We start from the raw sequence: 22,808 nt of genomic DNA on the forward strand, positions 1-22,808 counted from the left end.
CAGGTAGCTGTAACCACAGTCGCAAAAAGTGTCCCATCGCAAAACACTCAGAAAAAACAAATGTTTTTTCTAATCATTCATATATTTTCCTTTATGGCAACCAACATAATTTGTGGATTGCGGTTTTTGCCATCAGTATTCATAATCAACGAATCATAATCATAATAATTAAGTAATTGATTATTTGCTTGCTAAACTCGAGGTCAAGGCTGGCTATTATATTCCTAAACCACAATGATTTTTAACTATACTGCGATTATACACCGCAATTAATATAATTTATATTTTTTTTTCGAATTTGATTCTAAGTGCTTTTTTTATTTTTACATATTACATTATACACAATGCGACTGAATACAAAGAGCAGTTGCTACGATTTTCTTTACGTGAAACAGAGGACATTCAATTAATGTAATTATTTATTTCTAGGACACATAAACACATACAAATTTGTTTTTAAAGTCCGACTTTATGTTTTCTATAATACATAACAGATGCGTTTCTTTTTTGCTGTGCGCACACAATACAGACAACACTCCTGCGGTCAGAAAACCGCCGATATCACAACGCTCGCCGAGGAGCAGAACTTAATCGCTTGCCGCTGATACTCGCATATGTGTGTGTAAACAGCAGCCTGGTGAGTAGCGCTAAGCAAAGGCAAACACTCGAGCAAATATCACACACCCCCACAGAACGGCCCAAACACATGAGTGTGCGCGTTGATTTCTCGAAACCAAAGCCATCCAGCCATGAGACCAACAACTAGCAACAAGCCAGGAGCAGCAGAACATGGGCGGCGGCAAAGGGTCCTGATGGTGCGGCAGTGGCTACAGTTTGTGGCAGGCGACGCATGGCCTTGTCAACGGAACAGTCGGGGGGACAAGAGGCCACAGATAGACAACCATAAATATGAATGCATGTCCTCAAATGGTGGATGAGAAGGGCGATGGGTGGATCACCCAGCGGCGGAAGGAAGTGGGCGGGGGTGGCCTGCTGGTCCGGCTTGTTATTTACAGCCGGTTTTCAGAACTTGTGGCATAATTTAAGCACCTTGTTTAGCCACTGTTTATGGTCTCTCATGTCACTGGTCCATCTGCCAGAGTGCGTGCACAGTGAAAAATAAGATATATTTTTTAATTCGGTGTCCTTCTGTGGAAATGAAATATAATTGATAAGCCACTAAAAAAACTATATGTTGCACTAGTTACATGGAACAGGTGTATCCTTTTGGCAAGGATAATATTTCTCAGTGTGCTTAGAGTGCCTCTCGTTAAAATGCTGCTGTTTCTTTTGGGGTCACGGGGTCAATGATGGTCAGCGCACACATTCATCAGGCCAAGCTGAGCTGGCGCGCTGCCACTTTAAATAATTTATAAATGCGACAAATCTAAAAACAACTTGGCCATAAAGCTGCTGGCAAAAGGATTTAGAGCCCGGCGACGCCCTTCGAACGTTACTTACGCAAATCAACAAACAAATCAACGGCACAAAAGTGGAAATCCTTTCGCCAGACATCCTCGAACGCTTTCTTTCTCCGACTTCTGTCAGCAGAAAATTCTTATTCGGCTATCAAATTGTAAAATGAAAACCGCTGACTTACTTTCCTCTCCAGCAGCACAAGTACACGTGTGAGTGGGTGGAAGTGGGTGGCTGTTGACTGGCTGGCATTATGCAAACAAGACAGATCCTGTGAAAAACCAAGAAAACCCTTTACCCCGTCTCCATTTCGCATTTGCGTGCGGCGCGCATTCAACGTGTTTCGTTTTCGCGTTTTTTTTTTTTTTTTTGGAAGTTGAGAATTTGCAAACATTGGAGCATAAGGGTCCAAAGTGGAGGTTAGCAAATGGAATCCCACCTGGGGTGTTTGTAGCGAAGAGGAAAAGGGAGCACGAACAGGTGCCATTTCTTTTTGGTAGATATGATTTTTAAGTGACGCCACCGATTTCATTTCGCGATTTCAAAGAATTCAGCACGAACTATCAGTATAAGGGAAGTTATGGATAAGTTGAGTGCGTTTAGTCATTATTTTGAAGGAACCACTTCGCACGTGGAAGAAACTGGTTCTTTATGTTAATATTTTCAATATTATATTTATGGCAACCATGAATAACATTAAATATTTCTATAATTAAAGCCTATAAATGACCTTTTTCTTAATACAATTTGCTGTTGCTCGACTATAAGCGTCGATTTCCCCCTGCCAACTTTAAACAATTTCGAGAATACGCTGCTTTCCTTAAATTGCATTAATCGGCAGAACGAACCGCGGGGGTCTTGCCACACCGCACACATATCATATTGATCGCAAGCCCATTAAATATGCATTTGCTGATATCACCTAAATCCGCAACGAATACAGCTTATGCGGCATTCACCGTGTGTACGGCGTACTCAAAATCCGTGGCTTTATCCGTCCGTGTGCGTGAGTTTGCGTGTGCGGTTGACAGTCGTAAAGAAATATACGGCAATCCGGAAAGGAGTGATGGGCGGCGGGTGGAAATTCAAGGAAAATGCAAACAAAACAATAGAATTTAAATGATTTTAATGCGACCATTGGATTTTATTGAAGCCGACGGATGTCGAGGCATTTTGGATGCTTGGTTATGAGCTACACGGGTGTCATATGAATACCAACCAAGCAAACATTCAAACATCCAAACATCCAAACAACCAGACCAACATCCAAGCGAACCCGACTCTTATTCGCACTGACAATAATAATAATTGTCAATTGCAGCAGCTGTCGCACAGGCGGCACACACGAGGCATACCATTTTTTTCATATTGAATTTCAAATGAAATTTTCATGTCATACCCCGGCAAACATTTGCCCCATCCAACGATTCTATAGCCAGTCTGGTGTAAATTTTACGTTAGCGCTTTGCTAACTTAATTCCGGGCGGAATCTTCGCATACTTTTTTTTGGCAGGTTCCGCAGCTGTTGTAGTTTTAGCCACCAGTTTTTTGTTTTTTTTTTATGCGGTTGCGATATTAGCTGGAGCTAAAGATATGTGCGGCGGATGAAGCTGAGCTATTTTGGTATTAAGCTGAGCTGCTTTGCGTCTGAGCTGCTTACAAGGTATTTGCATATTAGCCTGTCCATCGCATATTTTGATTAGAAATTGCTTCAGGTTTCCACACACCACACATTGTATCCTTCCATATTCTCAAGGTTGGCTTGCCTCTCCACTCGGCCTTGTTTCGGAATTTTGGCATATGAAATTCATACGAATTAATATTATGTGCAAGCAAGGTAGAGGCATTTCATATTCCATTTAGGCTATTGGTATCAGAAATTTAACGTTTAGTAGATAGGCGGAACGCAGTTCCATAATGCGATATTAAAGGTTTTCATTTCAGAATGGTTTTTTTTAGCAGAACAATGTAAATCCAACTCTAAAACTGAAATATCCGTTACAACAATAGGAACATTAAACTTGATATTCTTGATTTATTTCACTTGTACAAATATTTGTCTCCGATTACATTCAAAATGATACTGCTCCAACATTGACAACATTCACATTGTGACAGTTTGGCTTAACATCGATTTTGGTCTCATTTGGGTACAGCTTTAATTTCATTTGGTGTTTTGGGGGGGATGCCCACGGGTGCAGCCGCCTAACAGCATCACTTTGAGTGCTGTCAGACAGCAAAGTTCGCATAATGCAAATGCTAATGACATGTGTTCGCAGCCAGACTCAAATGGGTTCCCCCCACCGACCCCCATTGAACCCATGGAGAAACCATGGAGCCCACAAACAACAGCCATAATAGGCACATAACAACATTATCATTAGCAGGCGCAGGCAGCACATTAAATTGCAATTGTTGTTTCGCCGGCCAGTTGAGTGCAGGCATTATGGACGGCATCAGCAATCGGAATCGGTATGTAAATGCAAGTGTCTAATTGATTTTGTTGCGTTGGGGTGACGGCAAGTTGTTCCTTTCGGCAGGGCCCACGCGTCGTATGCGTGATGTTGATGGACCTGAAACGAGCGACTGCTAAAACGCATTTTAAGGCCGTCTTAAAACATTAGCAGCATGTGTCCCGGCTACCTGGCTGGCTTACTTGATTCACTTTATGTGTTTGCTCACAAATTTCATTTTGATGAAGCCAATGTGTGCGTGCTAGTGGATTCTAGTTGGTTACACTGTGCCCCAATGTGTGTGCTCAGCAGCCGAGAGTTGTTGGCCTTAAACTAGCTCAACAGCCCGAGCTGAGTGGCTGTCCCTGCCCCATCCTGACTGTCCCGTCATTAGCATATGTAGTTGAGGGTCAGGCCCAAACAAGACAGGCAAAAAAGTGTACAGCACCCCAGTTCCACTTCCAACCCACTTCCACCACTTCCACTTCCACTTCCCGGCAACAGGACAACACCCCCTGGCTTGGTTTGAGTTGAGCTGACAGCCGAGCTGTCAAAGCGGATTTTAGAGCACTCGCTGCCAGGTAAACAACAACAGAAAAGCCACGTATATAGGCCAAAGAATATGGGATGCCCTTTAGTTGGTGAAAATTGTTTATAGAGAAATATTAAAAAAAATGTATATTAAAAAAAAAAGTATGTTAAACTTGGTCAATTCTAACAGAATATTCATATTATTGAATCTGCTGTGCTAGTAAAAATACCTAATATAAAACAAAACAGTATTTCTAAAAACTTGTACATTACAAATCAAAATTAAACATTTATCCAAAATGGGGAAAACAATAGCGGTAATATTAAAATTATTATTTGGCCAAATAAATTAAACAAAAATATTATGAGAATATTACATAGGTGAACCAAAAAGTTTTTGATTTTCATTGAAGATAGCCAAGCTAATTGGTAAGTTCCTTATACCCCACTAAGGCTTTGCAGAGCAAACACCTGTCATGGGTTGAGTGTTGGCCAAAAGGGTTTAACTACGTATCTCACTTGTTTCTGTTTTGTCGTTGTTGGTTTGTTGGCGGTGTTGCTTTTGTTATTGCTATTGCTGTGGCGGTTTGCCCTTGGCCAAAAATGCATTGTGTTGGCATATGTGCTGCTGCTCTGCGGCTAAAATTTTGACAAGCGCCAGCTCGACGAGGCAGGCGAAGGACATTTAGGGACCGAAATACCTTGTAAACATATGCGTGTGCTTATACTTAATTTCACCTAAGCGCTGGGCACTGAATTTAAGTGATAAATGCTGCCAAAACTTGATGAAAGGCGTGACTTCGGAGGTGTTTGTTTAGGATCATTTTACTCAGTGGCTCATATTTTCTTGGGTAACTGCAAAGCCTTTTGTTTCACCAAATTACAAAGGAATAAAGTCCATTTTCGTCATCTTTTCGGCTGGATTTCCATCATCATCAACAAGGAGATGTACATCCGAGTACTGGATCTTATCAAGTTCGGCATAAACGCTTTTGCTGATGCTTACTTCGGGGTACTTTAAAGAAGTATTTAAATGTAGCAAATAATATAGATCGCTAAATATACTTACCAGTTTAGCCACCTTCCAACATTCCAAGGCCGTCTTATTTCGGCTCAGTCGTAGGTTAATGGTAGCTAAATATCCCCAGACATCTGGTATAAAGATGTCGACTTCTGTGCAACGCGATAGATACGGAATGGCTTCCTCAAGACGATTGAGCTGTTGGTGCGTATGCCAATAAACAGCATATTGAAGCACTTCAATAAAAACTCACATGGTACAGTGTCAGGCCCATTCCATAGTTGGCTATAAAGTTCTTGCGTCTGGCAGGCAAACAGATATTAAATGCTTTTTCGGCCAGTTCATATTGTTTTCTTTGTAAGGCTAATTGACCGAGACGCAGGAAACTCAACTTGAATAGCAAGTTATCCATCGGATCTACTACAGACAATAGTTCCTGAAAGTATTTGAGAGCTTCATCACAGCGCCCACGGGAATACTCTACACTGCCGTTTATGTGAAGTTGGTAACAGCGCTAGACAATAATTTCAACTTAAATATAAATTTCGTTTTGCATAAAAAACTCATCTTACCTTCAACTTTCCATACACACTGTTATCCGTAGGCATCTTTATGATCTGGAACTTATCATCGATCTGGCGCTGCAGTATCTTCAAAGTGGTTCTAATAAGATAGACCTCAGCTTCCGTAAAACACTGTTCAATTTCGGAAAATATGACTTCAGCAAATGCGTATGCTCCTAGGCGGGCAAAGAGTTTAAAAACAGGATAAAACTGAGTATTCATCGGGGTTGAAGAGCTCTTCATTTCAAAGTCGACCGGCAAGTAAAGTTCATAAAGGGAAGTAGGAGTATAGTTTAGAGCCTTGGGTGTAATTTTCGTTAGATTCTGAAATTTCCAGCGCGTCAACTCCATTCCGGGTAAATAACTATGTTCCTTGTAATAGCAGTACAAAAGGATCCAGATTTCCGATTCCAGACTGTTCTTATTCGCAAACTGACGCAGACTCTCGATCATATTAGATTTGACCGTACTTACGACCTCTTCGTCGGTTGATCTTAGATCCATCATATAGTTAATATAGAGCTGTAAGATCAGACTGCGCTATAGAAGTAAAATAAATGTATAAATAAATAAATACAATTATTAGGGCACAAGACTAAATGCATTAAGCTGTATTGGCCCTGCTCAGATCCGAATCCAAAACTCACGTAAAGTAATATCCACTCCAATCGGTTGTTCGGGGTTTCGTGAAGTATCTCGCCGCTTGTTCAAACTGCAGGTTTTCGACACTATTCAGCAGGGTTACAAAGTCGAATACAATGCGGTTGGTGGTGCTGTGGTCAATCTCATCGTACATGTGAATGGCCAAGTCTCGTTGACCAGTGTTGCTGACCAGTCGCATTTCATTCATCATCCGATTCAAGCCATGTTCCTCTTGATCCTGATTCGACGTTGTGACACAATTATTTTTCCAACAGCAGGCGGTAAATACACCCTCAATGCGATCCATCAGTTCCTTATACATGTGCGTCAGCATTTCCTTATCGATTAATGGATAACTTATTTAATACAATTACATTTTCGATTAGATACCCACTCTGAATTCAATGTTCGTTTTTGTTGGCATTCGTACGTTAAAGTCGCAGCCGCATATTTTCAGCACCAGATTACAGATGTTCCCCAGCTGGCAGCAAAAGAACTCCTTTCTATCATTGATGTCTTGCACATCTCGCTTGATTATGAACTCGATTGTATCGGTTATAAGATCATCAAAGGCTCGGTAGAGCTCGAGTAGCACATCACCATCCGTCTCGTCCTCTTTGAGGAACTCCATGTCGAAGCAGCGTCGCAGCTTTGCCCTTTTGAGGAGGCTCTCATTGTATTGGTCCAGGGGTTCATTGCGCTCGCAAATGGGCTGAAAGAAGCAAATCTTGAAGGTGCAGAACATTGGGCCCATTACCAAGGTATCCCTGGGAAGGCTTAGCTTGATGGATGGCTCGAAAACGGGATTAAGCCTACATGCGAAGCGGCAATAATTCACTGGGGAAGGTAATGCGGAACCATGCTATCGTATTGATATCTAAACTTAAGAGCCCTCACCTCCTGGGTAACCAAAGATACTTGGATTAATGACTCCTTCGTACAGGACATTGGTCGGTGTCTCCTGGTACAGTTGCAGCAACAATTCATAGTCATTGTGAACTACAGCCTCCTCGAGGATTTTCCTCATTTGCTCGTTGAGAACGAAACGGTGCAGAGAGTTGTTGATCAAGGCAAGGTCCGAAACAGGATCAATTTTATGGATCTGAAAGTCAACGTCCTGTTCCCAAAGTAGCATGCGAAAAAGCTTTGGAAGCTTCACCCTCGAATTGGTCTCCATTTGGTTAAAACTGAAGTTCATGTTGAGGTGCAGATCCCGCTTGATGTTCTCCCACACGATGATCGTGTTCTGGTCACTGATGATCTGTGAAATGAATCCTGAGTACGTGCACAAGGGAACCACCCTAAAGGCACCATCCGACTCCTCAGGCTGCGTTGAACGAAAAGAAACACTGAGGCCCAGTTCAGCGGATTTTGAGTGGAGATCCTCGGGAACATTGTATATCGATTCCAGGGTCAGAAAGGCCAAGTTCGTAAAGTTAAAGTTCTTCAGGATGGGCAGAATGGAATACATGTGCCAAACGCTGCACGTTGTCATTTTATCATTTATCTTTTTCGAACGATACTCCGGGTACAGATAGATGGTGATGTCGCTGATAAAGCGACGTCTTTGGAAAAGCTGTAGAAGATCGCAGTGGCCACGGGATAGGAGTTCCAGTCGCTCCTCCGAAAAGGTACCTCCCTCACCTTCCTCTCCACCTTCCTCACCATCACGTTCGGATGACCACTTACTTGATCTCTCCTTTAGAACATTTTCTTTACTCTCCAAGGCATCTGTGATTAATTGATTTATTTCACGCGAAGAGGATGTGCGTCCATGCTTCCTTGACTTCCCTTTCCCAGATCCTCCCTTGCGGCGCCTGGGAATCCTTTGATAGAGGGATATCAACAGCGGCTGATCGCTAAACGTGTTCATGTCCTCGATATCGTCCTGCATCACACCCATTGCAAATACGGGCTTCTTCAGATTGAACTCATGCTGATAGATTATGGTATCTGTCGTGTAGCGCTCCTGCATCTTCTGCAGTGTGTTCTTCGGATGGTAGAGGTGCAGCTCCAGAGGATTCCCCGTTTCGGGTAGCTTGCTCATTTCGTTCAGCTGGATGTAGAGGAAGACCCGTTGCTGTGGGGCCTGCCTCTGGTCCAAAGGAATCTCCACCGTTCGCTGCTCGACAGCCTTGTTCCTGCTAATCTCGTTACCTCCTGCTGAGCGCCTCCGTTTTGTGAGCCGAGCAGTTCGACGGAGGGTGTTTCGGATCTTTCTATCCATTGTGAATTGAAATAAAGGTGTGCTACAGAAAACTGGTTTTATCTTTAGATCGAGCTCAGCAGCTGTTGACAGCCGAAGCGCTGATTTCTCAGTTTTTAAGAAGTCCCAATACATACACAAGTGTTTGCAACCACACAAATCCTATCATTTTTCAGTCACACGCAGAGAATAGAGCATTTTGACGGCCAGAACTAATTCAAAATGTTGGAATGCGGTTACACATATCACATATTTAAATTTAAGAAAAACAGCCTGGGATACCTCCTTCACATTTAAAATGCGTATCCAATTCTCAGACATTCACCCAAACCATGCAGAAGTTGAAGAGGTTACTTAGCCGCCTTCGAAGACTCTCATCTGCGTATCTTTTATTCAAAAGGAAAAAATGTTTTATGTATTCTGATGCCGACGCCGCGGGATTCTAAACAATAAACACTTCAACAAGTCGCCTGCTCGTTTCCATTCGCCCTCGCAAAATTCCGAACGGTCTGGCCTAAAAAATCGTATGGCATTTCGACGGGAATGGCGGGGGCTGTGTGGGTTTTATTACTCCCAGACATATAAGTTTTATTAGACACGGTAGGGTCGTAAACCAAATTTCGGCAAAGTGTCAAGAAGCAACATGAACAGGTTGAGAATTAAGCTCGCCAAGTTTTCATTGGTAGATCTAATTTAATCAGTCATCGCTTTGAATTAGGAGAATTCTTAGAATTTACCCAGGGCATGGAAACACTTATTCCGCACATTTCTCTACTGCTTTATCCACACAAAAGCCAAAACAATTAAACATCAAGCTTCCAGTTGGCAATTAATGAATGCGAAAGAGAGACGAAGCGTAAATTGATTTAAATGCGCAGAACTGAAGCCAAAAGAAAGTCAATTTATTTAATTTTGTTTTATGTCTCGCTGCTCCAGTGACTTTGCAGTTGATAGTTGTCGGTTTTGTGGCGCTTTTTGTTGGTTGCCATTTTTTTTTTTTTTTATTGTTTTAGCGAAACGGTCAAAGTCAGTCCAAATGCATTTTTAAATTAAACTTTTACGTCAACTTTTCGCATAAATGTGCGCACACGCAAAGGCAAGGACAAGAACAAAAAAAAATGAAATAAAATAAGAGAACAAAAATTAACTCTTGACCTGCGGGCTGGCAGCAACAAAAAATTCCAGCTACTGCAACTATATAAAAATATTGCACATTTATACAAGCCAGGCGGCTTTTTTTTCGAAGGCGGCGGATTGCGTTGCGTAAACTTATGCCATATATTGCATTTATAACTGGCTCGACGTTCCGAATATTAATATTATTTTTTAAATGTGGGTCACTGCGAATTTGCATAGCGCACTTTTCGGCCAGCAGAGTCCTTTTGCACCCAAGATCGTGTGTGCAAATTCCTTGGCTTTGCCTTCGACTTCATGGCTTCGACTTCGTGGCTTCCTGCATTTATGGCATCGTCAAAGGAGGCGAACTTAAAATGCAGCGCTTGCAACTTTAATATAACTTAATCCTTTTGCGGCTCCTGTGTGTGTGTGTGTGTGTGTAACTTACGAATTATGGCGTTAATACCACTATGTGCTTAAGAGTCCGCTGTCCCTGTGTTTGTGCTGTGTGTGTGTGTGTATGTGCATGTTTGAGCTCGTGTTACTTTAGCAAGTTGACTTTTGGGATCATCATTAGAGAGCGGAGTGGGTATGTGTCAGTGTTTGCCAACATGCAGCTTGCGGTTTGAGTTTTCTCTTTAGCACAATCCCGATGACGTCAGAAGCTTAGCATCGAAGGCACGCCACAAAGAAAGTTATTTATGGAAATAATGTTAATTATCACAGTAAGCAGGAAAGTTGATTCCATAGTAACGTCCATTGCGATGGCATTAATTTGCTGAAATCCTAAACTTTGCTGGCATTTATTTGTGGTTAAATAATAAGGTATGCCGTAGAATAAATAATATAGCATAACCGATGCATCCCTTTCCATCTCCACCCTCAAGCTATAAGCAATGTGAAAGCGGAAATGTCAGTTCACTAATATCTTCGATTAATTTAAAGCCTAGCAAATTCTGATAAATATATAAATCCACGATTTAATATTTTAATGGCATTAGACACTTCTCATAAAACTACCATCACAACAGTCGCTGAATGCCAGTGAAAAAATCGGAAGCCACTAGAAAACCAGTTACAACCCTTTTGCCACACATGCTCCCCCCTATCCACTGATACCACCGGCAGCTCTGCATCAATAGGCAAATGGGTGGTGGTGCTGGGAATCCACTTTCAGTGGCACATGTATGCTGGAACGATTCGACAAAATGCTGAAAACGGAATTTGCAAAATGTCACGTCTGACGTTCGCTGGCAACTAAGACGGAAATTTACCACTAAATGACGACCAACCCCCGAAACGAGGTGCCACTGATACGAGGGGCAACCTCAGAGCTCGATGAAGTGCAAAATGGAAGCCCAGACGAGTAACTGCCATTATGGGGAACTTCTTCAAGAGAGATGAATACTTTTACAGTAGTCATGCAGTACGTACATTGATTGAAACAAATTCGAATAAATCAATCCACATTTAATTTCATTAATTGTTTTGGACAATGTTACAGAGGATAAAGGACTCAATCGGTAAGACTCCAGCCAAAGGTATACGGCTTGTTGGCATCCATTGGCTGCATCATGGCATAGCCGTCCCAGCCGCAGGAATCACCACCCGCATTCGTTGGCAGGTTGTAGTAGCCGCAAGGACTGCCCATGGAGGTTTGCATTTGCTGGCGCTGTAAAATCTGCGCCTGCAACGGTTGCATCATCGCGAGATTGTTAGACGGCGAGTGCTGCTGCACCATGACTGGGCCAGGACAACTCACAGAGCTCTGTTGGCTTGGCTTGGACATGTATGAGGGCGCAGGATACCGGGTCTCCATTCGTTGATATATAGGTTGTTGGACAATGGACTTGGGGCAGTTGGTATGTGGCGCCTGTGGCTGTACCTGCTGCATCTGCATGCGCTGTTGCATTGCTGCCTGATGAGCACCTAAGGGTGGCTGTATTGGCTTTCCGTCCACCAATACCGGATAAACTTTCCCGCCAAAGACGAGCCCGCTGCCATAGGTGACCATGCCATTCTGTGGCACTTGCGGTGAACTGTCTTGCACAGTTGAGTTTTTCATTGTAATGGTGTCTCTTTTTTTTTATTAGAATTTTCTAATTCGAATTTCAGCAACCGCACTCCTAAAAGTTGATCAAAATACTGACGAGAGATTTAGATAGATCTGACAACAGAATCTCAGCACTCGCTTGAAAATCCCTCGGCCTGCTAATTAATGTGGCTTAACTCTGAGCAACCACCCTATATTTGCAAGAAAGAAAAACTCAGAGGATTTTCGACCTTATCATCACGTACACTCCGAATTGATAAACTTTGTCAGCTCTCTAGGAAGCGGGAGTCATTTTTAATTAAGCCGAGAGTAGAACTTGAAGAAGGCACCCGAGATTGTCAGAGATAAAAAGAAAAACAAGAAAGGGATAACCAAGATTACTTGAATGTAAAATAACAATGTGAATTCATGTGGCCACACCAATTATGTATACACAAATAACAGAGAAAGAACCTAAAACAGAGTGATTGCCTTAATGGAATTGTTCAAGACTAGTATAAACTGATTTTTGTGTCAGTTCGTTTGAGATGCCTTAATCGAAAAGCCAATCAAAAATTAGAAAAAAATAGTTTGGCTTTCCGACACAAACACAAGAAATTACCACATCCTGGCCCATACCTTCTAAAATTTAATCCGAATCAGGTAAGTTTTTGTGGGTTCTGGGTGTTTAAGAGGTTAAGGTCAAACACGTAGGTCCCACAGGAAATTGCCAACCTGTCTACCCAACATGTTTCCTGATGACTTCGACGTAGAACCCTTCAATCCATTCAATGTGGGACCACCCAATAGTGGAGCCCGATCTGAATTCAAAATACCTACATGCGTTACGTATCCGCCACCGGTATTCGTACCCAAGTCCGAATATGTACAACCATCAGAGGAGTTGGTTTCCCGGAAGAGCAACCAAAGTATAGGCAAGTCGACTATCGGCGAGGTGGACATTTCCAAGGCCATCAATGAAGAGATGGCCGTGGCCAAGAAGCAGGCCGAAGTTCTCAATGAAAAAGATCGCATTGATGCGGGTGGTGTTTCAACAACGAAGCTGTCCAAGGTATCTCAATCAAAGGAAGCGGTTTCAAAGGACTCTTTGCGCACCCTAATGCCAATAAGGTCAAACCGTCAGGTCAGTGGTGATGGTAGAGCAAATTCCAAATTATCCATATCACAATTCAGTGCGGCATCCAAGACGAGCTGCACAAATAAGCAAAGTGAGGGTGACGTGGCCTCAAAGTCTTCGAACATAACATTGAAACGATCTGCAATAGGCAACAGTATTTCCTCAAATACCACCCTCACTCCGAAGTCAATTTTGAAGTCGAAACATTTCTCAGAAGCAGCCAAAGCTTCCTCTACCACAATGAAATCAAAAGTTTCAAATAAGCCATCAGAAACTGGAACGCAGCGCTCCTTCAAATTAAATCCTGCTGACTCAGACTCGAAACAATCTCTAAAATCTGCAAAACCAAAGCATTCCGATTTTAAAATGCAAGATAAGAAGCTGACCAGTTCTCAAGAACAAGCCCCGTCTGTTGTTGCCACAAGTAATGCAAGGCAAGACTCTTGGAATGATCGTGTCCCTTCAAAGACCAACAAGTCAAATGTACTACCTGAATCCAAGGATGGCCCCAGCTATATTCATTCGGAAGCAGCTTTATCCTACAGACAGTCCTTGAACCAGCAGGCTGCCGAAATGGCGGATCGCCTAAACGCCGGAAATGAAAACTTTAGGCGTTACAACTCCGTGGCACGGAATCACTCGATCAAAGTACCTCAAAAACTTACCGATGGGGATCGTATGACATTTTGGTTCAGCGATGCTGTACTTTCCTAGAAACACATTTCCTTGACAAACAAATTCTTAGTTCATATTTACTGAGAACTGCTAGCTATTAAATAGAAAAATCAAATCGAAAATTAAAAGTTTTTACAATATACTTTACTGTTTGGTTAACGAGTCAGAAGAGAGAAAACTAACCTGATTTGCGGTCTATCATTTTTTTTTTTACTGATGTTCAGTGTCATTAATTCAAATGCGCTAAAAATTTGCGGTCACTTCGTTCTGAATGCATTGACCCATAAAATATGCAAAAAAGGTGAGCTCAATTTTGCAAAATAAATGCGGATGCAAATAAAGTATACATAAAAAGGACGCGTCAAACCAATTCAGTAAATTACACAAATGTATACATATCTGATCATATGAAAAAAAAGGATATACATTTTAAATGATATGGCATAATATGATGATATATATGAGAAATTGTGTACTTATTCCATTATTCTTATTTCTTTAAAAACTTTGTCTAGAGTAAGTGTTAAATTTATTTCAAATTAAAGCCAGCCCAGAACAGCTCAGCTGACTTTTTGTTTGCAAAATCAAATTAATGAGGACAATTCGGTCGAGCGTTTTGTTTGGGGTATTGTGGTTAATTTTACTTTATTTATTACAGCGCAGAATGCTAATTGCAGCTGCCAGCGGAGGCCGACAACAATGTTAGTTTGTAGTTACCCAGCTGCCCAGCTGCCTAATCAGCGTCAGCATTTTGGCCAGGAGCGGAATCGGGGTGGTGAGGCTTGGAATGGCAAGAGGGGTGGTAACAATTATAATAAATGCCTGTGGCTTACATTTAATTGCATGTCAATTTGTAAGCCGCTGGCCCGAGCACACTCGTCCGTAAGTAGGCCACAATAAATGAGGCGAGTGGGTTGGGTGTGGGTGGTATATTTATATGGAAATACGGCGATTTTTATGCTTGTACTTGTACAATAGAGGAAACAACTGCAATAATGGCGCACGGCGCATAAAGTACCAGAAATAATAGCAACAAACAACTTTGCTGGAGTGCAAAAACCAAAAACGACAGCCACGACAGCAAAGGCTTCGCTTCGAAATGAAATGAAACAAACGTTGGTAGAGAAATATATTTAATACGAAAAGTTTTGCAATAACGGAAATGAAATGGAAATGGACGCGCGCCAATAGACATAAATGCGAGTGAACCTAAGTATATGTGAGTATTTTTCGTGTCTGTGTGTCAACAAATACCCAGGATACAAATAGGACACGGCAGCCGGAGCAGCCAACAACTACAAAAACCACAGTCTCAGTGCCCGGCCGTGTAAAACAAAAGCGCCATCGCACAATGCAAAAACAAACAGCTAAAGCCAACACGGATCTCAAAAGTAAAACTAACAACAATATCCGCAAAAAGCAATTGCACAAAGGCAAAAGTGGCAACGCCATCAGATGCAGCCCACATTGCGCCTATAAAGAGCATAAAATATTAAAAAAGGTGGAAATATGTAGGCGGCGGTTTCTTTAGAAATATTCGCAAAGTAATTTGAGCGCCATGATAAAAAGAGGTAGCCCAGCGAATCAGTTTGAAAAGTTGCGACCGAAAGCGTTGCCTCAATTACTATCTACAGATATTTTATGATTATCTTACGCTGGCATAACAAAATTGTTGGATAAATAAATTGAAAAAGTACTTACAACACCAAGTTGAGAACAAAAGCTATCTCTCAATATCTATCAATGAATTGTGCTTGCACTATTTTGGTTCTATTGTTAAGTAAATAAGAACATATTTTTTAATGCACTCTAGACTTTTTCTATTATCTAAGCGCTACACAATTACCCAATATGTTCTTGTGGATGGGTAAACAAAGGTATGCTAATTAATTGCTGCTTTAGAAAGGAGTAAATCAACAGACACACACATCTGTTAAACACACTTCAAACTGTCGCAGTGCAGATATTAGCAAGTATATGCATACGCTGGCTTATGCGGAGATACGCCAGGCCCCACTTTTAGCGCCGACATGTCTTTTTGTGTACGGCCCACACTGCGTATGCGTAATAAAATTGAATTAACGCAACCTACGACACAAGGTCGCCCGAGGCAATAGTAGTATGCCGTAAACATTGCTCCACGCTTTCGAGTGTGTAAGTAAGTATGGATTAGGGACAGTATTTCCTATTAATATAGACATAAATTCGAGATTGTGACTGCCTCGAGCTGGTTAAGTTTTGCCCTAATTATTAACTTATATTTAACAAGGCGACTGATACGAAAGCTGGCCGGCTAATCATAATGCAATTTTCGATTTCATGTTTATTTGACAGTTTCAAAGGGAAATGCGTCACTCGCCTGCAGCTTCAAATTAGTTTGGCTGCATTTAATAATCAGTGTGAAGCGCCCCAATTAAATTTAATTTATCCAAGTCATTGCTCGTATAATTCAACTCAACGCAGGGCGAGCCATAATCATGTACCTACAACTATGGAATAGGCTGAGATCATGATTGGTGTGTACATTTTACTAAAAACCAAACATTACTTTGTATTTGCGTTGGCTGATAATCGCAAATGCACCAGGGGCACGTGCGCAATTTTCCCACAGATCTGAGTTTTACTTGTGGAATTTAATATTTAAAGTGCCTCCTGTTTTTATGGCCACTATTCGCAGTTTCAATTAAGCCTAAATGCAGTTGATTAACGAATTCAATTTGCATGCCGCGACGGCGGCTGCGGTCGAGCGTGAATTTTTCGCCGATGCAGCAAGACTTGCATAATTATCAGCGTGGCATTAAAACATTTACATTATTATCTGCAGCATTCCGTTAAAATTTAATTTATAATTTGCATAATGATAAATGAAGAGCGCTTTTAACAGCGACTACAAATCAAGGCGGCCAAATGGCAAAAGTGAATTCAGAAGAGCGGAGTCAAGTCAGCGGGAAATGATTCATGGTCCCATTGTAAGGCTACGGCTCTGATTTCGTAGTGAAAGTCGACCGAGTCATTTGTCGTCATAACTTTTGTCATTAAAAGCTGTGGGGGCGGTGCGGGCAGGATCGGGTGCCAAGGAGACTGGGCGTGGCCGGTTACGTGCCGGGCGGACAAAGGCAGTCCTTCATTCTCCGCCGTCTGCCGTCTGTGTATATATTTTTCATAACATGCTAAACTTATGTGGCTGTGTTTGTGGTTCTCTCAGGACAGCCAAGTCACGTTCCTTAATATGTCTGTGTATGCGACCGCCTGGATAAGTGTCCACGTTGCCTTTCATATGTGTGGGTGCGTGTGGCTGCGAGTCTAACACATTTTTAATTTATTTTCATCCGACTCCCTTGCACAGTGGTGTGGATTTAGCCACAGCCTCAAGCACCGGGTTAAGAGCCTTCGTGAACCTTTGAGTGCTGGTCAGAAGCAGGCACAATCGCAGTGGCAGGATGAGGCTAAGGCTCAGTGGCAGGCCAAAACTGAATCCTTGAGAGCTGTCCTCCCAGTAAATAAACAATGCACACTTTTGCGTCCTTTGACTTTGTCTCAATGTCTTCACATTGATTGCAGAGAATTAATTTCAGTCTTCCAATTCCAACAATTTGTTAATAAATTCACAAATGATACTTCAAGTTTATTTTTAACATAAAAAATCGAGCAAGAGCCGAAGTAAAGCATGCGGTGGGTTTAAAGTTCCTTATATTACTATCCCTACATTTCTCAGAATATTTCAAGGTGTTCCAGCTAATATTTCAAAAATGGATTCGATTATTGAAAAGCTCAAGCGCTTTATTTCCGTGGCGTTTCTGTTTAATAAGCTGTTATTTTACGTATTCATTTCTGGTCTGTTTATCTTAATTTTTATTCGACTTTTCATGATGGAGCGCCTTCAACGATTGAAGGCAATAATCTGGAGAAGCTTTTCCGAATATGACCACGAATCTGAGCCAGAAGATGAAGGATACATAGATGATGAGTTTCTATTCAGGGACCTCAATCCGGAGCAGAGTGTCGAGTTGCATCGCCGGCAGCGATTGGAGGCGGCAGCTAAAGTATTGCGAAATGTGGCGGACAAGGAGGGATCTCACAAGTGCCCCGAACCGAGACGAAAGAAAACTGAACCAACAAAATCAAGATAAATTATGGATGGTTCCAGAAATATGCCAAATACCTAAGATAATTTCTATTCATCGGGAATTGTTAAAAATAACACATTTGACGTTACTGACCATAACCGAATATCCAAACGAAATGAACTAAATACAATTCCATGCCCAGTCGTAATCCTTTGAAATTAATTTGCTGCCATTGCTATCGTGTCTGGGGTCTTACAATTCCGTTGGCCATTTTAATTGGCTTGCGAGCACATAAGCCGGCCTTAAGTCGCCAGGTGGAACTGTAGCAAGGGTAAAAATGGCTATAAATATTTGTTCAGCTGGCTGGACCCAAGTTCCAGAAAAGGGGCAGTTGACTGGAGGCCTGGACAACTGCGGCGAACGGAAGGCGCTTAAGATTAAAAAGCGTCACGGGTACTGGATGCGATGGCAAAACCACAAAGCAAACACAAACACAAATAGAGATGAGAGGGTATGAGGAGGCTTAAATGGGGGTTCGTGGGTGCCGCAGTGGAAACAGTGGCAAAATAAATATGTAAGTCATAACTAAGAGGGTAGTCGAGGTTGCAAGTACCCCTCTTGAATATATATTTGCTGCAGTTGGGCACATCGAATTTGAGCAACAATAATGGGATACAACATAAAAGTATAATAATAATATGAATAACAGTAATTATTATCCGTTATATGCTAATTGATATCCTTGGCCAGTTCGAGGATAGTTCGACATGCGGGGTATCATCTGGGCGACTATTCCTACTTTAATGCTGCCCACATGTCCAAAAGCAAACATTTTAAAGTTCAAAAGAAGGTCCTTAACCTGCAGCCGGGGGCGGATTGCACTTGCACTCACGTACATCACTCGCAACTGATGTTGCTGCTGCTCTTGTTGTTGATGTGGCTGGTGTTACAAGAGTTGCTGCCGCCGCTGCCGCTGCTGCTGTTGATGCCTTTGTGAGGTTGCAACTGCATCTGCTGTGGGCTGCTAAATGAAGTGAGTGTCAACACAAATGCAAACAAATGGGAGGAGCGCATAAAGCGAAAAGTAAAAGGCGTCGCAAATCAACAGAGGACTTCCATCAAGTTAGGCGACAGGAGTTCCACGCCCCTACGCAACTACGCCCACCAGTGACTCTCCATTTCGACTTCAACTCCCCGGCGAGACAAATGGGGTCAGTGCTCCAGGCTAGCACTCCCATTGTTGTTTAGTTTTAATAATATTAATGCACACTAATGTGAAAAAAAAAACATTTAAATATATCTCGTTCAGTTGTGGCCACAAAAGGCATTTTAATGAAAGTTCTAGAGGTAGGCAAAGTGCAAAGTGCTACTATTAAAATAATAGACTTTCGTTCATTATTAAGCAAATGCATTTTCGCAAAAACGAAAAATGTGGATTGGAATTCGACAAGAATGAGGAAGCAAATATTGGAAGTGCATTACAATAAATGCTGAACGAAATGGATGTTTTTAAATTTGGTCTTTAAAATGTTAATAAACTGCTTAAATAAGGACTTAGTGCATTTATTTTTAAGTTATTCAAAAACAGAAACTTTCGTTATGATTTACTCACTTAAGGACGTTTTTAAAAGCTGCTTGAAACTTATACGACGCTCTGTTTCTTTGGTGTGCAATCTGCAAGCTCTCTTTTTCCTCTAAAAACAAACTTTGAAATTTGCATTTGGCTTATATGCATGGGTAATTATTTCTTGCCTTGCGTTTTCCATTTCATTAGTTGCCACTGCCCGTTTCCCATTGTTTGCTCCTAAAATGAAATTTTTAATTAAGAAAGCAAGCAGAATGGAGCGAAGACTTCGACTTCGATGAGTGGCCGAGTTGAGTGTACATATTTTATGAGCCACCAAAAACTTGGCCAGTCCCTGTTCGTGCGCCACGCCATTTATTGGGTTTCATAAACTTTATGCACTTTGCGCTCGTCGATGCGCGAGTTTGCATTTAGTTTTCATTTATATCCTCTTTTTAAGCTCATTAAGCGCATTTGCACGCTGCTGTGCATCGATTAACAATGGAAACAATATAAATTAATCTTTTAATGAATTTATATTGAATTAATATTAAATTTAGTTGGCATTATCATGTGCGTGCCAAAGTCAAACAACAACGAAAACAAAAATGATTAATTCCATCAGAACTTTATGCTGCAACTCTTTGGCGGATTAACATATAGGGGACATTGTGCCGTAAACATCATAAATAAATACGAGAGGCTAAATGTAAATAAAGAAGAATACCAATAATTGCACATTTACAAGCTAAATACATGGAAGGCCTTTCATGAACGCCTCTTAACAAAAGCAACTAAAGTTTTTTACCCAGTTTAGTGGTAAAATCGACTTGTATCGGTTTACATTTTTCACGCAATTGTGTTATCAATTATTTAAAACAAACTGCAAATATTTATTTTGATGTACGGCTCTTTAACATTTCACTCCAGTCAGTTATTTTAAAAACAATACGATAATTGCATGGTAGATATGAAAATACGTTGTCCTATTCTTCTCGTTTTGTGCATACAAATTTAATATAATTGAATTTCATTCCATTGTGCCATTTACATAATAATAAAAATATTTATTTCATTTTGCGATATGTTGACTTTTGTTCAATTTTACTCGAATGCGCTTTATTTTGCTATTTTCCTGGCTTTTGTACTCCACCTTGGCTTATTATGCCATCAGCGGCGTCTACTAGCTCGGATATTCCATCTCAGATATTTTTAATACGAGTTCGCTTTACACAATGGTGTGAATATTTAAATTGAATAAATGGCAAATTGGATGCCAAAAGGGGCGTGCCAATGGGCGGGCCTCACGTGTCGCCTGGCATTTGCATTTGGCTCAGTTCTACGACTCTTTTAACGCCACCAGACGGCTCCTCAGTAAACCATTCCAAATCCCTGCTCCGGTTGCTTCGGCATACAGTGCATACATCTGTCTTCTGCTTCTTCTCGACGTATTATTTCGTTGCATTCTGTGCACTGAAAGGACGATTCGTGCAGGAGCATAAATGGAAGAATATTCCCGCTGTTCAGAAGGAAGGTACAAGTATTTTAAGTTTAACAAGATAGTGACTGTTCAAAATATTTAACCGACCCGTTTAGAACATCTTTAAATAATAATATTTGTTTTTTCAAAACTCTTCCTTATCACACCCAATTCAAATTTGAGGTGAATATTCTGGAAACTTTTGTGGCAACCCTAGGCCAGGTTCGTATTCGTTTTGGTTTTCACATTTGTGCCAAGCAAGCTCATTCAAGTGGCATTATAAACTAAGTTAAAGCGACAATTTCTCCCGTACCTTATTGCTTGTTTGTTTGCATTCGCTTGTCGCAGCAAATCGAAGTTCTTTCTTGGCCCCTTTTGTGAATGTGTTACCTGAAGGGAAGTGACCTCATCCATATCACATATATTCCTTAAGGAATGAAGGAATTTTTTAAATTGTCTAGAACATACTTACTACGCGAAATATTTTTCAATCAATCTTTTGCTGCCAAGTTAAAGGAGCTGAGAAGCAAATGTATCCCTTTAAACGACAGATAAACTTATAATATATGCGCGCTTTTGCTTTCAGGCTTAGACGGCTCTTGACTTGTCCTAAAGGTTAAGCTTGGCCAGAGCGAAACACAGAAATTGCTAAGAACATATCGATGGCACTTCACTTTGTCGCACTCAGCAATTAGGAGGCACATTAATCATACGCCGCGTTGTCAATAAACTTGTTGAAGACATGAATCAGTGACAGTTCAACGACATTAGCATTTTCTTCCATACACTAGAAAAAATTCAAGCACATTGTCTTAGATGCAACAAAAATATATGAATATAAGCATTAATATTAAATTTTAATTGCAGATTCTAATATATTTTTTCGGTAACTTCATGCAAAATGTAACATCATGTAATATAGCTGATAAATATTTAAAATGCATTCAAAAACATTCTTTTTCTGCGAGTGCTCACTTCAGCTGTCTCTCTGGAGGTCCTTGTCTTGTTGATATTGCATTATCTTAATTGTGGTCCGTGTAGGTCCTGGCACGTGTGCAGAACACATGTGCGCTGCTATTTTCGTGTGCTCCGGATGAAGTGCAGCTAATGACTTTGTTTGCCATGCGCCGGCTGGTGATGATGGATCGCCGTCGCCATCTGCCGTGGAAAATTGCCTAATGCCGCGGTGCATTCAGTTCAGCATCAGTCCACCTGCTGTCCGGGTGCCAATCTGCTTTGCTTGTCCAGCAATGACACACCGCAGCCTGAAGTTTCCTTCGTCCTCGCTCCTGCTGCTCCTCGCTATGCTTCTCTGCCTGTTCGCAGGACTTGCGAACAGTTGTTGCCGCTGCTGTTTGGGCGAAAGTTGCACGGACCTCAACTGCTGCCCCTGGTGTCCAAGCGCAGTGACTTTAGATTGGAGGACGATCTCTTGAAGGATGAAACCCGTTGCACTATGTATACATTTTTGATCCAAATAACGCTTTCAACAAATTTATTTCCCGTTTGCAATATTTCAATGTCCATAATCATATGGGACTGACGATAAAATCGATTGTTTCGAGGACCAGGTTAACTGCAGACAGAGTCCTCTTTATGTGTTAAACACATTCTCGCATTGCCACAGAGTGCTTCATAATTCGCATGCAAGACACATCAATTCATTGCTCGAAAAGCAGAAGGCTGACAAAGTGTTTTCCCAATGACTTACTCCGCCCTGGCAGTTTTCCCAGTTCTCCCAGTTTTCCGACCAACTGTCGACTGAGTGACGGACTGAGGGACTTCCTGACAGCCAATAAATGTCACTTTGGCCCGGCTGATGCATGAATACATCCGTCGCCTGCCTGGTGTCTCCCCAAACAGGACCTGGTAACTCTCCGAAGTGGCAGCTTATAAAGTCCTGC

The 22,808-nt window shown here is 41.5% G+C and overlaps 4 protein-coding genes and 3 long non-coding RNA genes across 10 annotated transcripts; 3 read left to right on the top strand and 4 right to left on the bottom strand.

Moving 5' to 3' along the window:
- Window positions 1-4,692: 4,692 nt before the first annotated feature.
- On the bottom strand, window positions 4,693-8,913 carry CG6614 (uncharacterized protein). Of its 3 annotated transcripts, none has more exons than NM_001298916.1 (7): window positions 7,524-8,913; window positions 7,021-7,463; window positions 6,632-6,963; window positions 5,994-6,519; window positions 5,675-5,935; window positions 5,470-5,619; window positions 4,693-5,415 (listed from the first exon to the last, which is right to left on the bottom strand). In NM_001298916.1, exons 1-7 carry the CDS (start codon window positions 8,851-8,853, stop codon window positions 5,281-5,283), a joined length of 3,177 nt encoding a protein of 1,058 aa, NP_001285845.1. In that variant the 5' UTR covers window positions 8,854-8,913; the 3' UTR covers window positions 4,693-5,280. The 3 variants fall into 3 exon arrangements, with proteins under 3 accessions (NP_001285845.1, NP_001285844.1, NP_609511.3); NM_001298915.1 differs by having other exon boundaries at window positions 5,994-6,524; NM_135667.4 differs by having other exon boundaries at window positions 5,213-5,415.
- A 2,491-nt stretch (window positions 8,914-11,404) lies between these two features.
- CG12307 (uncharacterized protein) lies at window positions 11,405-12,084 on the bottom strand. The gene has a single exon (NM_135668.2). It carries the CDS (start codon window positions 12,011-12,013, stop codon window positions 11,465-11,467), a length of 549 nt encoding a protein of 182 aa, NP_609512.1. The 5' UTR covers window positions 12,014-12,084; the 3' UTR covers window positions 11,405-11,464.
- A 437-nt stretch (window positions 12,085-12,521) lies between these two features.
- CG4983 (uncharacterized protein) lies at window positions 12,522-14,238 on the top strand. Of its 2 annotated transcripts, none has more exons than NM_001298917.1 (2): window positions 12,522-12,643; window positions 12,695-14,238. In NM_001298917.1, the coding sequence occupies exon 2, from the start codon at window positions 12,729-12,731 to the stop codon at window positions 13,830-13,832; it is 1,104 nt and encodes a 367-aa protein (NP_001285846.1). In that variant the 5' UTR covers window positions 12,522-12,643; window positions 12,695-12,728; the 3' UTR covers window positions 13,833-14,238. The 2 variants fall into 2 exon arrangements, with proteins under 2 accessions (NP_001285846.1, NP_609513.1); NM_135669.3 differs by having other exon boundaries at window positions 12,704-13,911.
- Window positions 14,239-17,483: 3,245 nt separating this feature from the next.
- Window positions 17,484-18,066, top strand: CG43167 (uncharacterized protein). The gene has a single exon (NM_001259063.2). It carries the CDS (start codon window positions 17,543-17,545, stop codon window positions 17,921-17,923), a length of 381 nt encoding a protein of 126 aa, NP_001245992.1. The 5' UTR covers window positions 17,484-17,542; the 3' UTR covers window positions 17,924-18,066.
- Window positions 18,067-20,365: 2,299 nt separating this feature from the next.
- Window positions 20,366-21,011, bottom strand: lncRNA:CR44497 (long non-coding RNA:CR44497). The gene has a single exon (NR_124202.1). It is a non-coding gene; the product is annotated as a long non-coding RNA:CR44497 (long non-coding RNA).
- A 752-nt stretch (window positions 21,012-21,763) lies between these two features.
- On the bottom strand, window positions 21,764-22,246 carry lncRNA:CR44479 (long non-coding RNA:CR44479). The gene is made up of 2 exons (NR_124203.1): window positions 22,117-22,246; window positions 21,764-22,015 (listed from the first exon to the last, which is right to left on the bottom strand). It is a non-coding gene; the product is annotated as a long non-coding RNA:CR44479 (long non-coding RNA).
- Window positions 22,076-22,478, top strand: lncRNA:CR44480 (long non-coding RNA:CR44480). The gene has a single exon (NR_124204.1). It is a non-coding gene; the product is annotated as a long non-coding RNA:CR44480 (long non-coding RNA).
- Window positions 22,479-22,808: the final 330 nt, after the last annotated feature.

The sequence above is a fragment of the Drosophila melanogaster genome, chromosome 2L (genome assembly GCF_000001215.4).
Source record: "Drosophila melanogaster chromosome 2L".
Classification (NCBI taxonomy): Eukaryota; Metazoa; Arthropoda; class Insecta; order Diptera; family Drosophilidae; genus Drosophila; species Drosophila melanogaster.

What these genes read in the sequence shown, in the direction of transcription:
- CG6614 (NM_001298916.1), bottom strand. Translation starts at nt 8,853, where the DNA reads ATGGATAGAAAGATCCGAAACACCCTCCGTCGAACTGCTCGGCTCACA. An exon ending in AAACGAACATTGAATTCAGA is followed by an intron (nt 6,964 to 7,020) that starts GTGGGTATCTAA and finishes TTAATCGATAAG; the next exon opens with GAAATGCTGACGCACATGTA. An exon ending in TGGAGTGGATATTACTTTAC is followed by an intron (nt 6,520 to 6,631) that starts GTGAGTTTTGGA and finishes TCTATAGCGCAG; the next exon opens with TCTGATCTTACAGCTCTATA.
- CG12307 (NM_135668.2), bottom strand. Translation starts at nt 12,013, where the DNA reads ATGAAAAACTCAACTGTGCAAGACAGTTCACCGCAAGTGCCACAGAAT.
- CG4983 (NM_001298917.1), top strand. Translation starts at nt 12,729, where the DNA reads ATGTTTCCTGATGACTTCGACGTAGAACCCTTCAATCCATTCAATGTG.
- CG43167 (NM_001259063.2), top strand. Translation starts at nt 17,543, where the DNA reads ATGGATTCGATTATTGAAAAGCTCAAGCGCTTTATTTCCGTGGCGTTT.